General features: G+C 55.1%; 1 protein-coding gene across 6 annotated transcripts in view; it reads left to right on the forward strand.

The window, feature by feature from the left end:
• PTPRN2 (protein tyrosine phosphatase receptor type N2) overlaps positions 1-12,499 on the forward strand; it is a 799,963-nt gene that overhangs the window by 766,456 nt on the left and 21,008 nt on the right. For all 6 annotated transcript variants that reach the window (XM_053217793.1, XM_053217794.1, XM_053217795.1 and 3 more), the window contains 2 exons: positions 8,072-8,191; positions 9,202-9,368. In XM_053217793.1, coding sequence (XP_053073768.1) covers positions 8,072-8,191; positions 9,202-9,368 — 287 coding nt within the window. The remainder of the gene's footprint in view (positions 1-8,071; positions 8,192-9,201; positions 9,369-12,499) is intronic.

The following is a 12,499-nucleotide window of genomic DNA, read 5'->3' on the forward strand; positions in this document are numbered from 1 at the left end:
GCACCGCTCCCGCCGTGGAGGCTCGTGGGCATACCGCTCGGTGTGGACGGCTTGTGGACGCACTGCTCCCGCCTCTGCCTGCATCCGCACGGTGACTGCCCACGGGGTGTCTGTTCTGTGAGCAAACTTCCCTCCTAGAAGGTCACGGTCGTTAGACTCAGGGTCCATTCTGACCAGTGTGGCCTCCTCTGCAGAGGCCCGGTTTCCAGAGAAGGTCACGTTCACAAAGGCTGCAGGTGTGCATGACCTTTGGGGGACACTGTTCCACCCGTGACAGCGGCTAAGAAAAGAGCATTAATCGAGCACCTGGTACCGAGCTGCTGTGACAGACCCGCGGCCACCGAGGGAATCCAGAGAGAGGCCGCCGGGCGGGTGGGGCAGAGGAGGAGGGTGGGCGGGAAGGGCAGTGAGGGCAAGGGCAGGTCGTCATCGGGGGACGAGAGCCAGTTCCAGCACGTCCAGAAACGTGGAGGCTTCTGGTGCGTCTACATTAACGTCTGGGAAGGAGCCAACACCTGGAGGGGGCACAGCCTTTGACGGCCCACAGGCACCCAGCTGCTCTGGTGTCTGTGATCCGTGCCGGGAGGGACGTGGGGTCAGGAGGGCAGGGAAGGAGAAGGCGATGAAGGCCCGTTGTCCATAGGTCCGGCCCCTGAGGTGGGAACGCGTATCCTCACCCGGGAGGACGTCCCCGTACGTGTAACGGGGCCTACACGGCTGCTCTGAGAGAAAGACACACACACACACACACACACACACGTGTGCAAAGGGAACATTTAAGTCCAAGTTAACGTAAGGAAAGGAGCGGGAAGAGAGAATAACACTAATTGAGCACTTACTGTTTGCTAGACCCTGGGCAGGTGCTTCAGATGTGACTTCAGTCAACGCCCCTATCGACCAAGGATGAACTTGAGCCCCTAGGGTCCCCCTCATGTGAGGTCGGAGGGGGTCAGGTCCAGGGAGGGTGGGCAGCAGGGCAGCGTGAGGGCGGTTGGAGTTCGCTGGGGACAGTTTGGGTTTGGGAAGATGGCCCGTTCTGGGGCCGGTGATGTGACGGTCGCACAGGAATGTGAGTGTGCCTAACGCCCCTTAACTGTGCACCTAAAATGTCTATGAAGGTACGTCGTGTGTTGTGTGTATTTGACCACAGAGAAAGTTGTGACCCCCATCCTACCAGAAGGCTGATGTCCAGGGAGGGGGTCTGCATGACCTCCCCAAATCCACACGGCCGGCCGGAGGCCGGGCACGTGTTAACCCAGAGCTGTGAGATTCAGATGCTTCTTACGACCCACACTCCTTACAAAGAAGAAGGTACAGGGGCGGGGAGGGCGTTACTCATCGCGGGTCCATAAATAGAAAAGAACAGAAAGCAGTCCGACCGTGGAGACTCCGCGTTCACAGAGTAAACACCCTGCTTGGAGCCGTTGTGTCGCTCTTCCCCAGGCCTAGTCCGCGAAGCTGGTGTTCCTCACACACGTGTAGGTGTGTCGCAGAGCTTGCCGGGCGTGGGGTTTCCCTGCAGGGAAGTCAGCTCTGCACCTGCCGGGGCAGCAACCACCACGCCAGCCATCTCCAAAGGAGCATCAGGGCAGCTTTCTCGGAGAAGGAACATCTCTGAGACGTGAGCTGGGGAGTCGTGGGCCTGGCCGGGCAGCAGGAGGAAGGGTGCCCCCGGGGAATTTGGCCAGTCCTTGCCATCCTGGCCATGGGCGGCTGCTCTCTCTCCGAAGCAGCGTCCCCACTCTGGCTGGCCCCGACGCGGCCCGTCACCGCCACCCTGTCCTCTGGGGAGGAGGCGGCTGTCTGCCATCTCTCGTCTCGTATCTTCGGGGGACGCTGGCAGAGCCGCGTGCTGTCCGCGAGGCAGCTTCCACGTGTGCCCACCCCCCCGGTGTGCGGTGCCTGGGAGGTGTGGTGGTCGTACGCCAGGAGTTCGGGCACGTGAGGACCGTTTCCCGGTGTGAACGTACTCCAGCATGCGCAAAGCCCCCGGACGCGGGTCGCGGCAGCGCCCCCACCCCAGGAGTCGGGACGGTCCCCGTGGTAGGTGGACGGCTCTCGCTCCCCGTTCACCACGGGGCAGCCCCGCCGAGAGGACGCTCGTGAGTTTCTAGCCGTGCCCGCCCTGCCTGACAAGTGAGCCCCTTCAGAGGGAAGCCGAGGCCGGCGGGACCCGCTCGGGGCAGCGGGAGTTCAGCGGGTGCCCGGTGAGCGTCAACACGCTCGCCGTTACCATTTCAGCAAGAAAAACAGCCTGCGGTCCCGTTGGGTCGTCCGCTCTCTGAAGACTTTCTGCTGTAAAGTCTTAGCTGGGGAAGCACGCCTTCTCCTTTCCAGAAGCGATGGGCTGGGTTTAAATAGTGTTTTTATCTTTGGGTGTCTCTCGATCACGGTTCTTACGGTGGCCAAGAAAAAACCCTGAGCCAGCTCCGAGAAGGGAGCCAAAGAAGGCACACGTTCTCCCTTCCAAGTTCGTTGTGCGCGTGGGCGGGCGGGGGCAGGACGAGAACACCGGAAGAAGAGTCGGACAAAGCCCAGAGGCTGGATGGGCCGAGGACCGAGTCTGCTGTGTGTCTGCCCTGCTCTCGCGGCCCAGGTCTGGGGGGGGGGGGGGGGGTGAGAGGGCAGGTGGTCCTATCATTGTTCTGAGAGACAGAGCGTGAGCAGGGGAGGGGCAGAGGGAGAGGGAGAGGGAGAGGGACAGAGAGAATCCCAACCGGGCTCCACACCGTCAGCACAGATCCTGATGTGGGGCTCGATCCCACAAACCGTGAGATCATGACGTGAGCTGCTATCGAGAGCCACTTAACCGACTGAGCCCCCAGGCGCCCCTCAAATATTCAGTCTTGTTGAATTTCCTGCACCTAAACTCATAAACTTTTAAAGATAGGAGAAAACTTTTGTCACGCTGCCGTACTTAAAGTTGGGGTGGAAAGCCCTGCTCTGCAGGGGAGTCCACGGTTATGCTTGGGGAGCACTACCACGGAGAGTGCGGGTGTCCTCTTGCCAAACTTCAAATTCAGGCCTCGGTGAAAAACACACAACCTTGAGTTTCTTTCTCAGCTGATATCATGGATCACAGCAGAAAACATGCTCGCTATTGCGCTTCTAAGTGTCTTACTGGTTCCCTTGTCCCCTTCCTTCCTCCCTCCCTTCCTGTCTCCTTCCTTCCTTCTTCCTTCCCTCCTTTCTTTTCCTTCCTTCCTTCCTTCTTCCTTCCCTCCTTTCTTTTCCTTCCTTCCTTCTTTCTTCCTTCTTCCTTCCTCCCTTCTATCTTTCCTCCTTCCTTCCTTCCTTCCTTCCTTCCTTCCTGTCTACCTTCTCCTCCTCATCTGCCTTCACCCCCCTTCCCTTCCTCCTCCTCCTCTGGGATACACAAGTGGATCTGATGCATTGATATCAGGTTCCCATCTTGAAAAGAAAAATGGCCACCAGAGCAGGGCGTTTTTACCTAGGATACAATACGTCAGGTGCATATTTAACCTGAAAGGTGAAGCAGGCTGGGGACTGTGAACAGTCCTAAGCGGTGACAGGTCCCTGAGGTGCGGTAACGTCCTATGCGGGCAGATCCCTGTTGGGAATACCGCCACAGGGACTGCTCACAGGTTGGATTAAAACGTCCCATGCGGAGCTCTGGAAACTCCCGAATGACAGGCGCTCACACCCAGCCGCGTCCCATCTGCTGGACGACGAAACGGGCCGCTGTGTCTTCTGAAGAGGGCTCTTTCTTGCCGGGGCAAAACTATTCCCGAGGCGGGGGCTGCTGTGTACAGAAGATCCTGTGGAGGCCGTGACTGGTTTGGGCTCAGGACCCACCTTCACGGCCGCCAGGCACGCTTCCTGCCCACCTGCCCCTGCCGCGTTCCGCGGCCACCGCCAGCACTGCGGGCAGCGTCGCCTTCTGCTACCCCGTCGCTTTATCTCGAAGGGAAGCCCACACGGACACATTTGTTTACTAAGAAGCAGGTCAGCTGGGGGTGCTGTGAGTCGTGCAGAAGACATAACGTTACTACCCGTCACCTGCTCAGATCACCGTCTCCAAAGTGCACGCTTCGACACCGAGCCCGGGACTGCAGGGCAGAAGCAGAACTGGAAGGCTTAACACCACGTCGCTGAGGCCTGTGTTCTGGGCAGGGGGGTCTCCTCTGCCAGAGGTGTTATGGACACTTGTGGGTTCTCTCTTGTTTGATCTATTTGAGACCACAGCAGAGCTGACGTCCGTGAGCTCACAAGGAGTGAAATGCACGTGCTGTTAAGCCTCAAAAACTGACTCCTTATTATTTAAAAATGTGAGTCAGCCTCCTTCTTCGTGGCTAGACTTAAGATTACCTCCGTTCCACCCACGAAAGCAAGTACCGCCGAAACGAACCTCGCGGTCAGGATTGCAGGGGTGTGGAGCCCACTCTGGGAAGAGCCATCTACTTTGTGCCAGCTGCTCCGACATGAGTGCAAACGGTCTATGGGCTATAAAAAAATAAAAAATAAAAGAGCTCTTCTGTATGTTAAGCGGGTCCTGGGACGGCATGGCTTTGACAGCATTCTTCTTTGAGTTATCTCTTTTCACAGAAATACTCAAATGACGTCTTTTAAACGTACGTATTGTTTTCCACCAAGCATCCGCTCTAACACATCACCGTCCCAGCCGCTGCGGAGGGTAGGGGCGTCAAGCAGCCCAGCGTCTAGGCTCCTCTCAGATGCCAGTCTGGTGGGAGAAGGACAGGAGCTCGTGATAAGGGTGATACAGGGTGGAGAGGGACACATCACAAGAGATCTAGGAAGAGGAAGGAGAAAGTTGAGTCTGGAGGAACTGGGTCCCTGGCAGACAGCACAGCCTGGGCGTCTGCTGTTTGGGGCGGGCCACTCTCCTTTAATCAGGTCTTGGCGGGGCTTCAAAAGAGTTTGGTTTGCTGAATGGTTAGTACCCGAAAAAGACTTCGGATGAAGGGACGCTATGGTTTCTTTGCACATGCTCTAGCTAGGTTAGTATATGCAGCTTAGAGCTGGCGTGCCCAACCCCCGGGAAGGCCACGCACGGCAAGCACAAAGCGGAGCCTGGGGCTCGGGTCTGAGCTGCCGGGGCCCGCTCCACGCGGAGTACAGGACAGCGCTATAAAGGTAGTCTCATCCTTATGACTTTGTTAACAGCATTTTTTTTCCTCCAGCTTATTATGAGAACGTAGCAAATAATATATATGGCATATAAAATATGTGTTAATCAGCCGCTTATGTTATCGGTGAGACTCTCGGCAGTGAAGTTTTGGGGGAGTCAGAAGTGAAACATGGATTTTCGACTGCGCGGAGGTCAGCGCCCCTCACCCCCAGTTGTTCAGGGGCTAACGTACCCGTGTCTGGTCTACGGCAACAAATGACCGCAAGCTGGGGGGCTGACAACAGGTGTATTCTCTGAGAGCCCTGGGGCCGTGCTGAGTGGTGAGAGGGGCGTCCTCCTTGCAGCGTCTCGCGGCCCCACGCCGTCCGGGACCTGTGGCCACGTCACTCGGTCTCCGCCTCCTTCGTGACGTGGCTTCCCCTGCTATCTGCTGTGTCTGCTCTCACGTGGAGTTTCTCTCTTCTTATAAGGACCCCGTCATGGTGGATTAGAGCCTGTCCTGTTCTTGGACACTTAACAGAAGAGTGCTAGAAATCACCGCGTGTGGCCCTGACCCGGTCAGCTCACTCGCTCGGCAAACTGCCTGTTTCAGGACGCCTCCAAGACTCGGTGGGGCCCCTGAGCCGACAGCAGCTTCCTGGAGGAGAAACTCCCCCTGGAGTTGGGCGCTGCCCCCACGAAAACCAGGCCAAGGGAGGGGAAATGGTGGAAGCTGTCCCTGTTTATAAGCGGAACCTGAGTTAGCTGGAACTTCCCCTGGTGCCTTGTCTCCCGGCAGAGTCCACGTGAACTTTCCGCAGCGTGCGATGAGGGCGAGCCGCTTGGACTCAGCCGTGCCCGACCCCCGCGCACAGACAGGTGCAGGCCCCCCAAGCTGGCAGGCTCAGAGCCGCCACGGCCTCGTGATGTTGGCGCCCGAGCGGGCCGCCTGTTTGCTTGATTTAGTAAATTCCCCTCCCTGCTCTTACACACGGTGACCTAAAAAGAAATATGATCCCCAAGAGCGCCTTTGGGATTGTTTGTTTAAATTAAGTTTCATTTGGATTTAATCTTAAGCAAGTCTTCGGAGAGCCGGGCGGGCCCCTGAATGGAAGTGCCGAGTGCGGCCCAATGAGCGGGGGCCGCGCGGAGGGGAGGCCCCTCTCCAAATGAGGGCTTCCCAATGTCACACTTGGGTAGCACAAGTAGAGTGTTAGGTGATTAGTTTATGGTCTAGATCATTGTAGTTTTATTACACTCATAAAATCTGTGTTCCTCCTCATTTTCGTAATGGCCTCAATGAGCTTCTCCACCTTCTAAAGACACATTAAGTTGTCATGTGCCAGAAGGACCAATCCGGCGGGCAGGTCTGGGAGCCTGACGGCTGCGAGAAACACACACGGCTTGAATTCTCGCCTCGTCGTGGGATTTGCACCAAAGACGTTGAAAGTGTACGGGCTTGGGCACAATTCATACTTCCCTGTGGGCGTTCTCGTGAACGTTTCAGCAGCTTCCATTAAATGCTAACATAAACGATACACGATGAAGGGCCTTAAGCAGGATCGACTAGTCTTACCATGCGGGAATTTAATCCGTGGTGAAAGAAGAAAATATCGTAGACATGTCTGTTTTTAAAATGCAATTTAAAGGGGCGCCTGGGGGGGCTCAGTCAGTTGAGCGTCCGACTTCAGCTCAGGTCACGATCTCACGGTTCGTAAGTTCGAGCCCCGCGTCGGGCTCTGTGCTGACGGCTCGGAGCCTGGATCCTGCTTCGGATTCTGTGTCTCCCTCCCTCTCTGCCCCTTCTTGTCTCACACTCTCTCTCTCTTTCTCTCAAAAATAAACATTAAACAAAATTTTTTAAATAAAAGAAATAGGAGTTCTCTTATCTACTGAACCTACATCTAAATGCAGCCGCTTACAAATGTCTCTGTGCCGTTAACACAACCTCCATCAGGAAAAGCAGACTCCTCTCCACTCCATAATTTAATGCTCATCAAAGTCTGCAGTGCTGGGCGCCTGGGTGGCTCAGTCGGTTAAGCGTCTGACTTTGGCTCAGGTCATATCTCACGGTCTGTGGGTTCGAGCCCCACGTCGGGCTCTGTGCCGACAGCTCGGAGCCCGGAGCCTGTTTCGGATCCTGTGTCTCCCTCTGTCTCTGACCCTCCCCCGTTCATGCTCTGTCTCTCTCTCTCTCTGTCTCAAAAATAAATGTTAAAAAAAAATGTTTTTTTAAAGTCTGCAGTGCTGCCTCAGCGTACCCCGTGGGATTCATGGTTTGGTAATGACGCTCAAAGTATTAACACACAGGGCCACGGCCACAAAGTCAGGAGCTGTGTTTGAGAAGTCCTCTGCCAGTTGTCCACGTTTCAGGGTCCATTCACCGCTTCACTCTGTCTCAGAGACGCCTTGTCGTGTGGCTGTCATGAATTATTAAATCAGTTTTGTTTTCGTTGAGCCGCACTGCCGTATTTTGTGTAAGCAAATGAAATCCCGGTGACCGCTTTCTGTAATGCGCAGAGCTGGCTTCTGGTGGGACAGGGGAAGAATGTCACGCAGAATCATGACAAAACCCGATTGTGTCAACCAATCTCAGTGTGCGCCGCACAGAGGAGCGGACGTTTCCAGAGAGGTGCGCGTCCGCCTGCTCCTGGGGGGTTGGGGGGGGGCCTTCAGACGCCATGGTGTCTGTTTCGTGTTGCGTTATGGAAAGTTCCCTTTACAGATCAAAAGTTGGGAGGCCAGACAGCTGAACGTGGATTTGAAGAGGTTTTAAGAGGCATGGAATGAGTCACTGGTTGTTTGGGGTTTTTTTTTAAATAATTCACGGAACGTGGAAACCACGGGGCCAGTGTATTTAGAGGTGGCGAAAAGTGTCCAGTCTGCGCACAGGGCGCATCTGGCCCGTGTATCTGAGCGGCGCGGGCGTTGCCTGGGGGATCGCTGGTCACGCTGTGGCCGTGGGCCTTTCTCTGTGTGCAGATGGTGTGGGAGAGCGGCTGCGTGGTCATCGTCATGCTGACCTCCCTCTCGGAGAACGGCATCTGCCAGTGCTGCCACTACTGGCCAGATGAAGGCTCCAGCCTCTACCACGTCTACGAGGTACTCCCCCAAGCGCCTGCCCGCAGGGCCCAGAGGAGCATGAGTCGCCGCCCCGCCCGGTGGGAGCTCCCCCTTGGGAAGGCTGGTGGGCGGGCCAGGCGTCCCCAGGGCCCCGTGGTCCCCATACCCAGCCCCTCCCAACGGCCGTGGCCCCGCGGGTTCTGGCGCAGACGGCCCGGTCTTCGCCTTTAAAGTTTCATGATTCCAAACCCAGACAGAGAGGACCAAAGAGTTACCTCCCAGGGAGGCCCGTTGAGCCAGGCCCCGAGGAACGGCGGGCGGGGCGGGGGGTTGTTTTAGGAAACACTCCCCTGCTGTTCTCACGGCTCAGTGGTCCCCGCCTGGCGTTCAGGGGATTGTGTCTGAGATTCGACCTTCCTTGAGGGCCGCCTGGCCACCAGTTTCTTTCTCTTGCTGGACTTTCTACCCACGTCAACGACGAACCAAGTGAACGCGGGCAGAGCGACTAGGGCTGTGTGCGTGCATGGTTTTGTGTTAAAATTGGAATGCCAAAGCCCCACGGCGGAAGTGTGAAAATTAACCCTAAATCACGCGGCCATGGCTTTTAGGGGGCTGAGAATGGGCTTGACCCTGAGAAGTGCCGGGTCACGGTTTCCCTGTGAACCCACTGGGCTCCTCTCCGCCTTTCGGTGACACCACCGCGGTGAAATGTCAGCTCCGGTGGAACCCGCTGGTGTCTTGCCCGAAAGTACAGTTGTCCTTGAAGGTTTACACAGCTCAGAAATACAAAAGACAGAAGCTGGAATAGTTTTGAATCCAAACACAGTTTTCTAATAATTTGACTAATGCGTCTACGTGACATTAAAACGCACAGAGTTATCTTTTGCGTAAACCCTGTCAAAATTGAGTCGGTGGGAGGGGCCAGGCAGCCCGCCGTCGGCCCGCGAGCTGCCCCCCTGGTATTCGCCCTTGGCTCCTGCAAATCCCTCCGTGTTCAGACGATGATGCTTCACGTTCCCAATGCCCGCCCCCCCCCCCGCCCCATCCAGGTGAACCTGGTCTCCGAGCACATCTGGTGTGAGGACTTCCTCGTGAGAAGCTTCTACCTGAAGAACCTTCAGACCAACGAGACGCGCACCGTGACCCAGTTCCACTTCCTGAGCTGGTGCGACCGCGGGGTGCCCTCCTCCGCGAGGTCCCTCCTGGATTTCCGCAGGTACGACCGACGGTGCACCGGTGGGTTAACGCTTTCACGGTGCGGGCGTCAGGGAGGAGGGGACGCCGTGTGATAACCGGTCTCCTGCCTCCAAGAGGCCGTTTGCCGTGAGACACACCATCTGTTATATATTTGCGTAGATTATAAATATACGATCGATCCTAGAACAACACGGGTTTGAGGCACCGAGCCCCACACACAGTTGAAAATCACATTTAACTTGTGACTCCCCTGAAACTTACCTGCTGACAGCCTGCTGTATACCGGAAGCCTTACCGGTGACCTAAAAAAGTCAGTTAACGCATATTTTGTATATCCTGTGCGTCACGCACGGCGTTCTTACAATGAAATGCGCTGGAGAAAAGAAAACGTTATTGAGAAAATCACCAGGAAGAGACAGTACGTTTTCAGTGCTGCCTTGTATTTATCGAAAAAAATCCACGCGTCAGTGGACCCGCACAGTTCAAGGCCATGCTGTTCCAGGATCAACTGTATTTATAATATACATAGGAGAGGGGAGGGGAGGGAAATTATGTTAATGGTACGTATTAACCGCAAGATGTTTTCTGGTTTTAGAGGAGTCAAAATGGGGGACGAAGATACCTTAGGATTATGGACATAAGGTGGTTATTTCTGATCAGATTCTCTAAGTGGTCGAATCCTCAAGTCTATGCCTCGCAGGGCACTGATGAGGAAAAGACAGGCTTATCTTGGAGACTGTCTGGTTGGACACGATGATGAGATGTGGCAAGTGTGGGCCCAGACTCTGCCCTGGATGACCTTGGACCTTGGCGGGGGAGCCTGGATGGAATTAGCACATGACCATGTGTATTTTAGTGCAGTTTGAAGCTGACGGTCTGGAAACATCCAGTCTTTGTTCCCGCCGCAGTCAGCCAGTCGCCCAGGGGGGGTGTTGTTATCAAGTGTGTTTATTGACCTGTTGGGATGAATGCTGGGAGCCATCTTCCAGGAAGATATTGACGAGGCAAAAAAGGGAAAATGTCAGACGGAGGCTTTGATTGTCCATTGGATTCGGTGATGACGGTTGGTCAGCATTGGCTGTCGTGTGGCGGTATGTACACATCCGCCAAGGACAGGCAGGTGCTGAGCAACAGGCTGACCGCGCTCTCGGTTTCCCAGAGCCTCTCTTACATGTCACTGATGGGGAAACCACCCGATACCAAAAGCAGACAAATGTCCAAAACAAGGACTTAGGAAACAAGATGTGCCTTGACCCAGCCTCGTACACAGTCGTGAAGCGGTTTGTGTCTGAACGGTATTCATCCTTGAATGCACACTGTGTCACTCGAGAGAGCGGGGTTTCAGGCTCATCTCTGCGTTTCTTGAATTTCTGTGTGAGACATTCTCAAGGTTATTATGATGCTATTTCTTTTGCCTTTGAAAAGCAAAACAGATTTTTATTTGAATGGTTCTTTGGATCAAAGAGCATATGAAACCTCGAGGAGAGACAAACCCTAGGCGTCACGGCCAAGGTGCACGCGCGGGGACCCATCCCTGCTCCGTCACCTTGCCCAGAGAGGCAGAGCGCGCACCCCGCACCCAGTCCTGAACACAGCCCCAAAGCCCTGGTTCCACACAGTTCCTTCCCAGCCCATCCCAGTTTCCTGGCTATTTCATTCGTTGTCGTAATACAAATTTATTTCTGAAGACGTGCTACCTAAAAATCTTACCTAGGGCACATTTCCTGAGATAGAGTCTCCAAACAAGAGGCGTTACTGGCAAAATGGATGTGGCTACAAAGATAGCCGTTCATCTTGACCCCCGTCTTTATGCTCATGCGGTGCGTTTGTACATATATGCATATGGGCGCACGTCCGCGTCCGTATCCATACGTGGGACTGACCAATACACAAGCAACCTCTGTGCTTATAAACCTGTCATGAAGAGACACTGAGTCCCCAAGTTCCCTTTCCCCCAGAGGCTTAGGAGATACGGCTCCGGAAAGTTTCTGTTAACTTGAAATTTGCAAGTCTGTTCAAACATCAAGCTTCGCGGGCTTGCCTCATGTGGCACCAGCCCGCCTGTCGCGGACCAACCAGACAAAGGGCGTGAGCGACCACGGTCTCGGGAGGGCCGCGCTCAGGCACGGACTGCCGCTTTGCGGTTTTCTGGGTAAAAGAGCCACCCAAAGTTCAGCCATCGGCCAGGGGCGACGGCTTCTGAAGACACTGGTCACCTTACGCACAGGTCTCCTCCCGCCCCGCCCCGAACATTCGCCCAGCCTTCCCTCGCTCTGGCCAGCGTGTGCAGCAGGCACTGGGATGTGTAATTACTTCCTTCTGGAGCCCAGAGGGAGCGCATTTACACTTTAAAGAGAAGCTGTCAGAGCTGAGATCATTAGCATCACGTGTGAGGGCTTTGCTTTTAAAAATTATCTCTCTCTCTCTCTCTCTGTCTGTCTCTCTCTCTGACTCTCTCACTTCTTGCTGTGTGCAGCGGCACTCAGACCCTTACTTTGCCAGCTAATGAGCGGTGGCCAGTGTCATTTTTGTGATGTTGCAGCTAGTAATATGAGCCCAGTTGCATAGTCACAAAAGTGATCATTGGAGGCTGTGACTCTGCTGCTGGGCAGTGTGGGGGGCCCCCTTCCTGAGCCTCTCACGACCTCTGACCTTTGCTCGCTGTGGGTTGCATGCGGCTCCTTGTCACTCAGCGACCCGTGGGTCGGTTTGTATTACTAATCGTTCTTTCTCAGTGAATGCTCCTGTTGAAATATATCTAACCTCCATTTTTCTCCATGTTTGCAACCGTTGGCTTGCTGATGATTTGTTCTAATCGAGTGACACAGGACAGCTGTGTGTTGCCCACCTTCATGAATAATCTGCATCTGTGTCTTGGGTCAACCAGGTGAACGCTTTTGTTGACGATGTGATGCTCCTGCCCTTCTATTTGTGATGTTTTACGTTGTGACGGTACAAGCACGTGACTCTTTGTCAATGAAATTCTCAGCCACGCGGGCACATTGTTTGCACATCGTGCGTCTCCTCGATTGCTCGTGGCCCTTTGTGGATAGGTTTGGCAGGGGGCGGGGCTAAACGTGGCGACTAAAATGACAGCGAAACCTTCGTGGGCCACACCAGGCGGCCGGTCACAGCGCGCTGGAGAGAGAA

This window comes from Acinonyx jubatus, chromosome A2, assembly GCF_027475565.1.
Source record: "Acinonyx jubatus isolate Ajub_Pintada_27869175 chromosome A2, VMU_Ajub_asm_v1.0, whole genome shotgun sequence".
NCBI lineage: Eukaryota > Metazoa > Chordata > Mammalia > Carnivora > Felidae > Acinonyx > Acinonyx jubatus.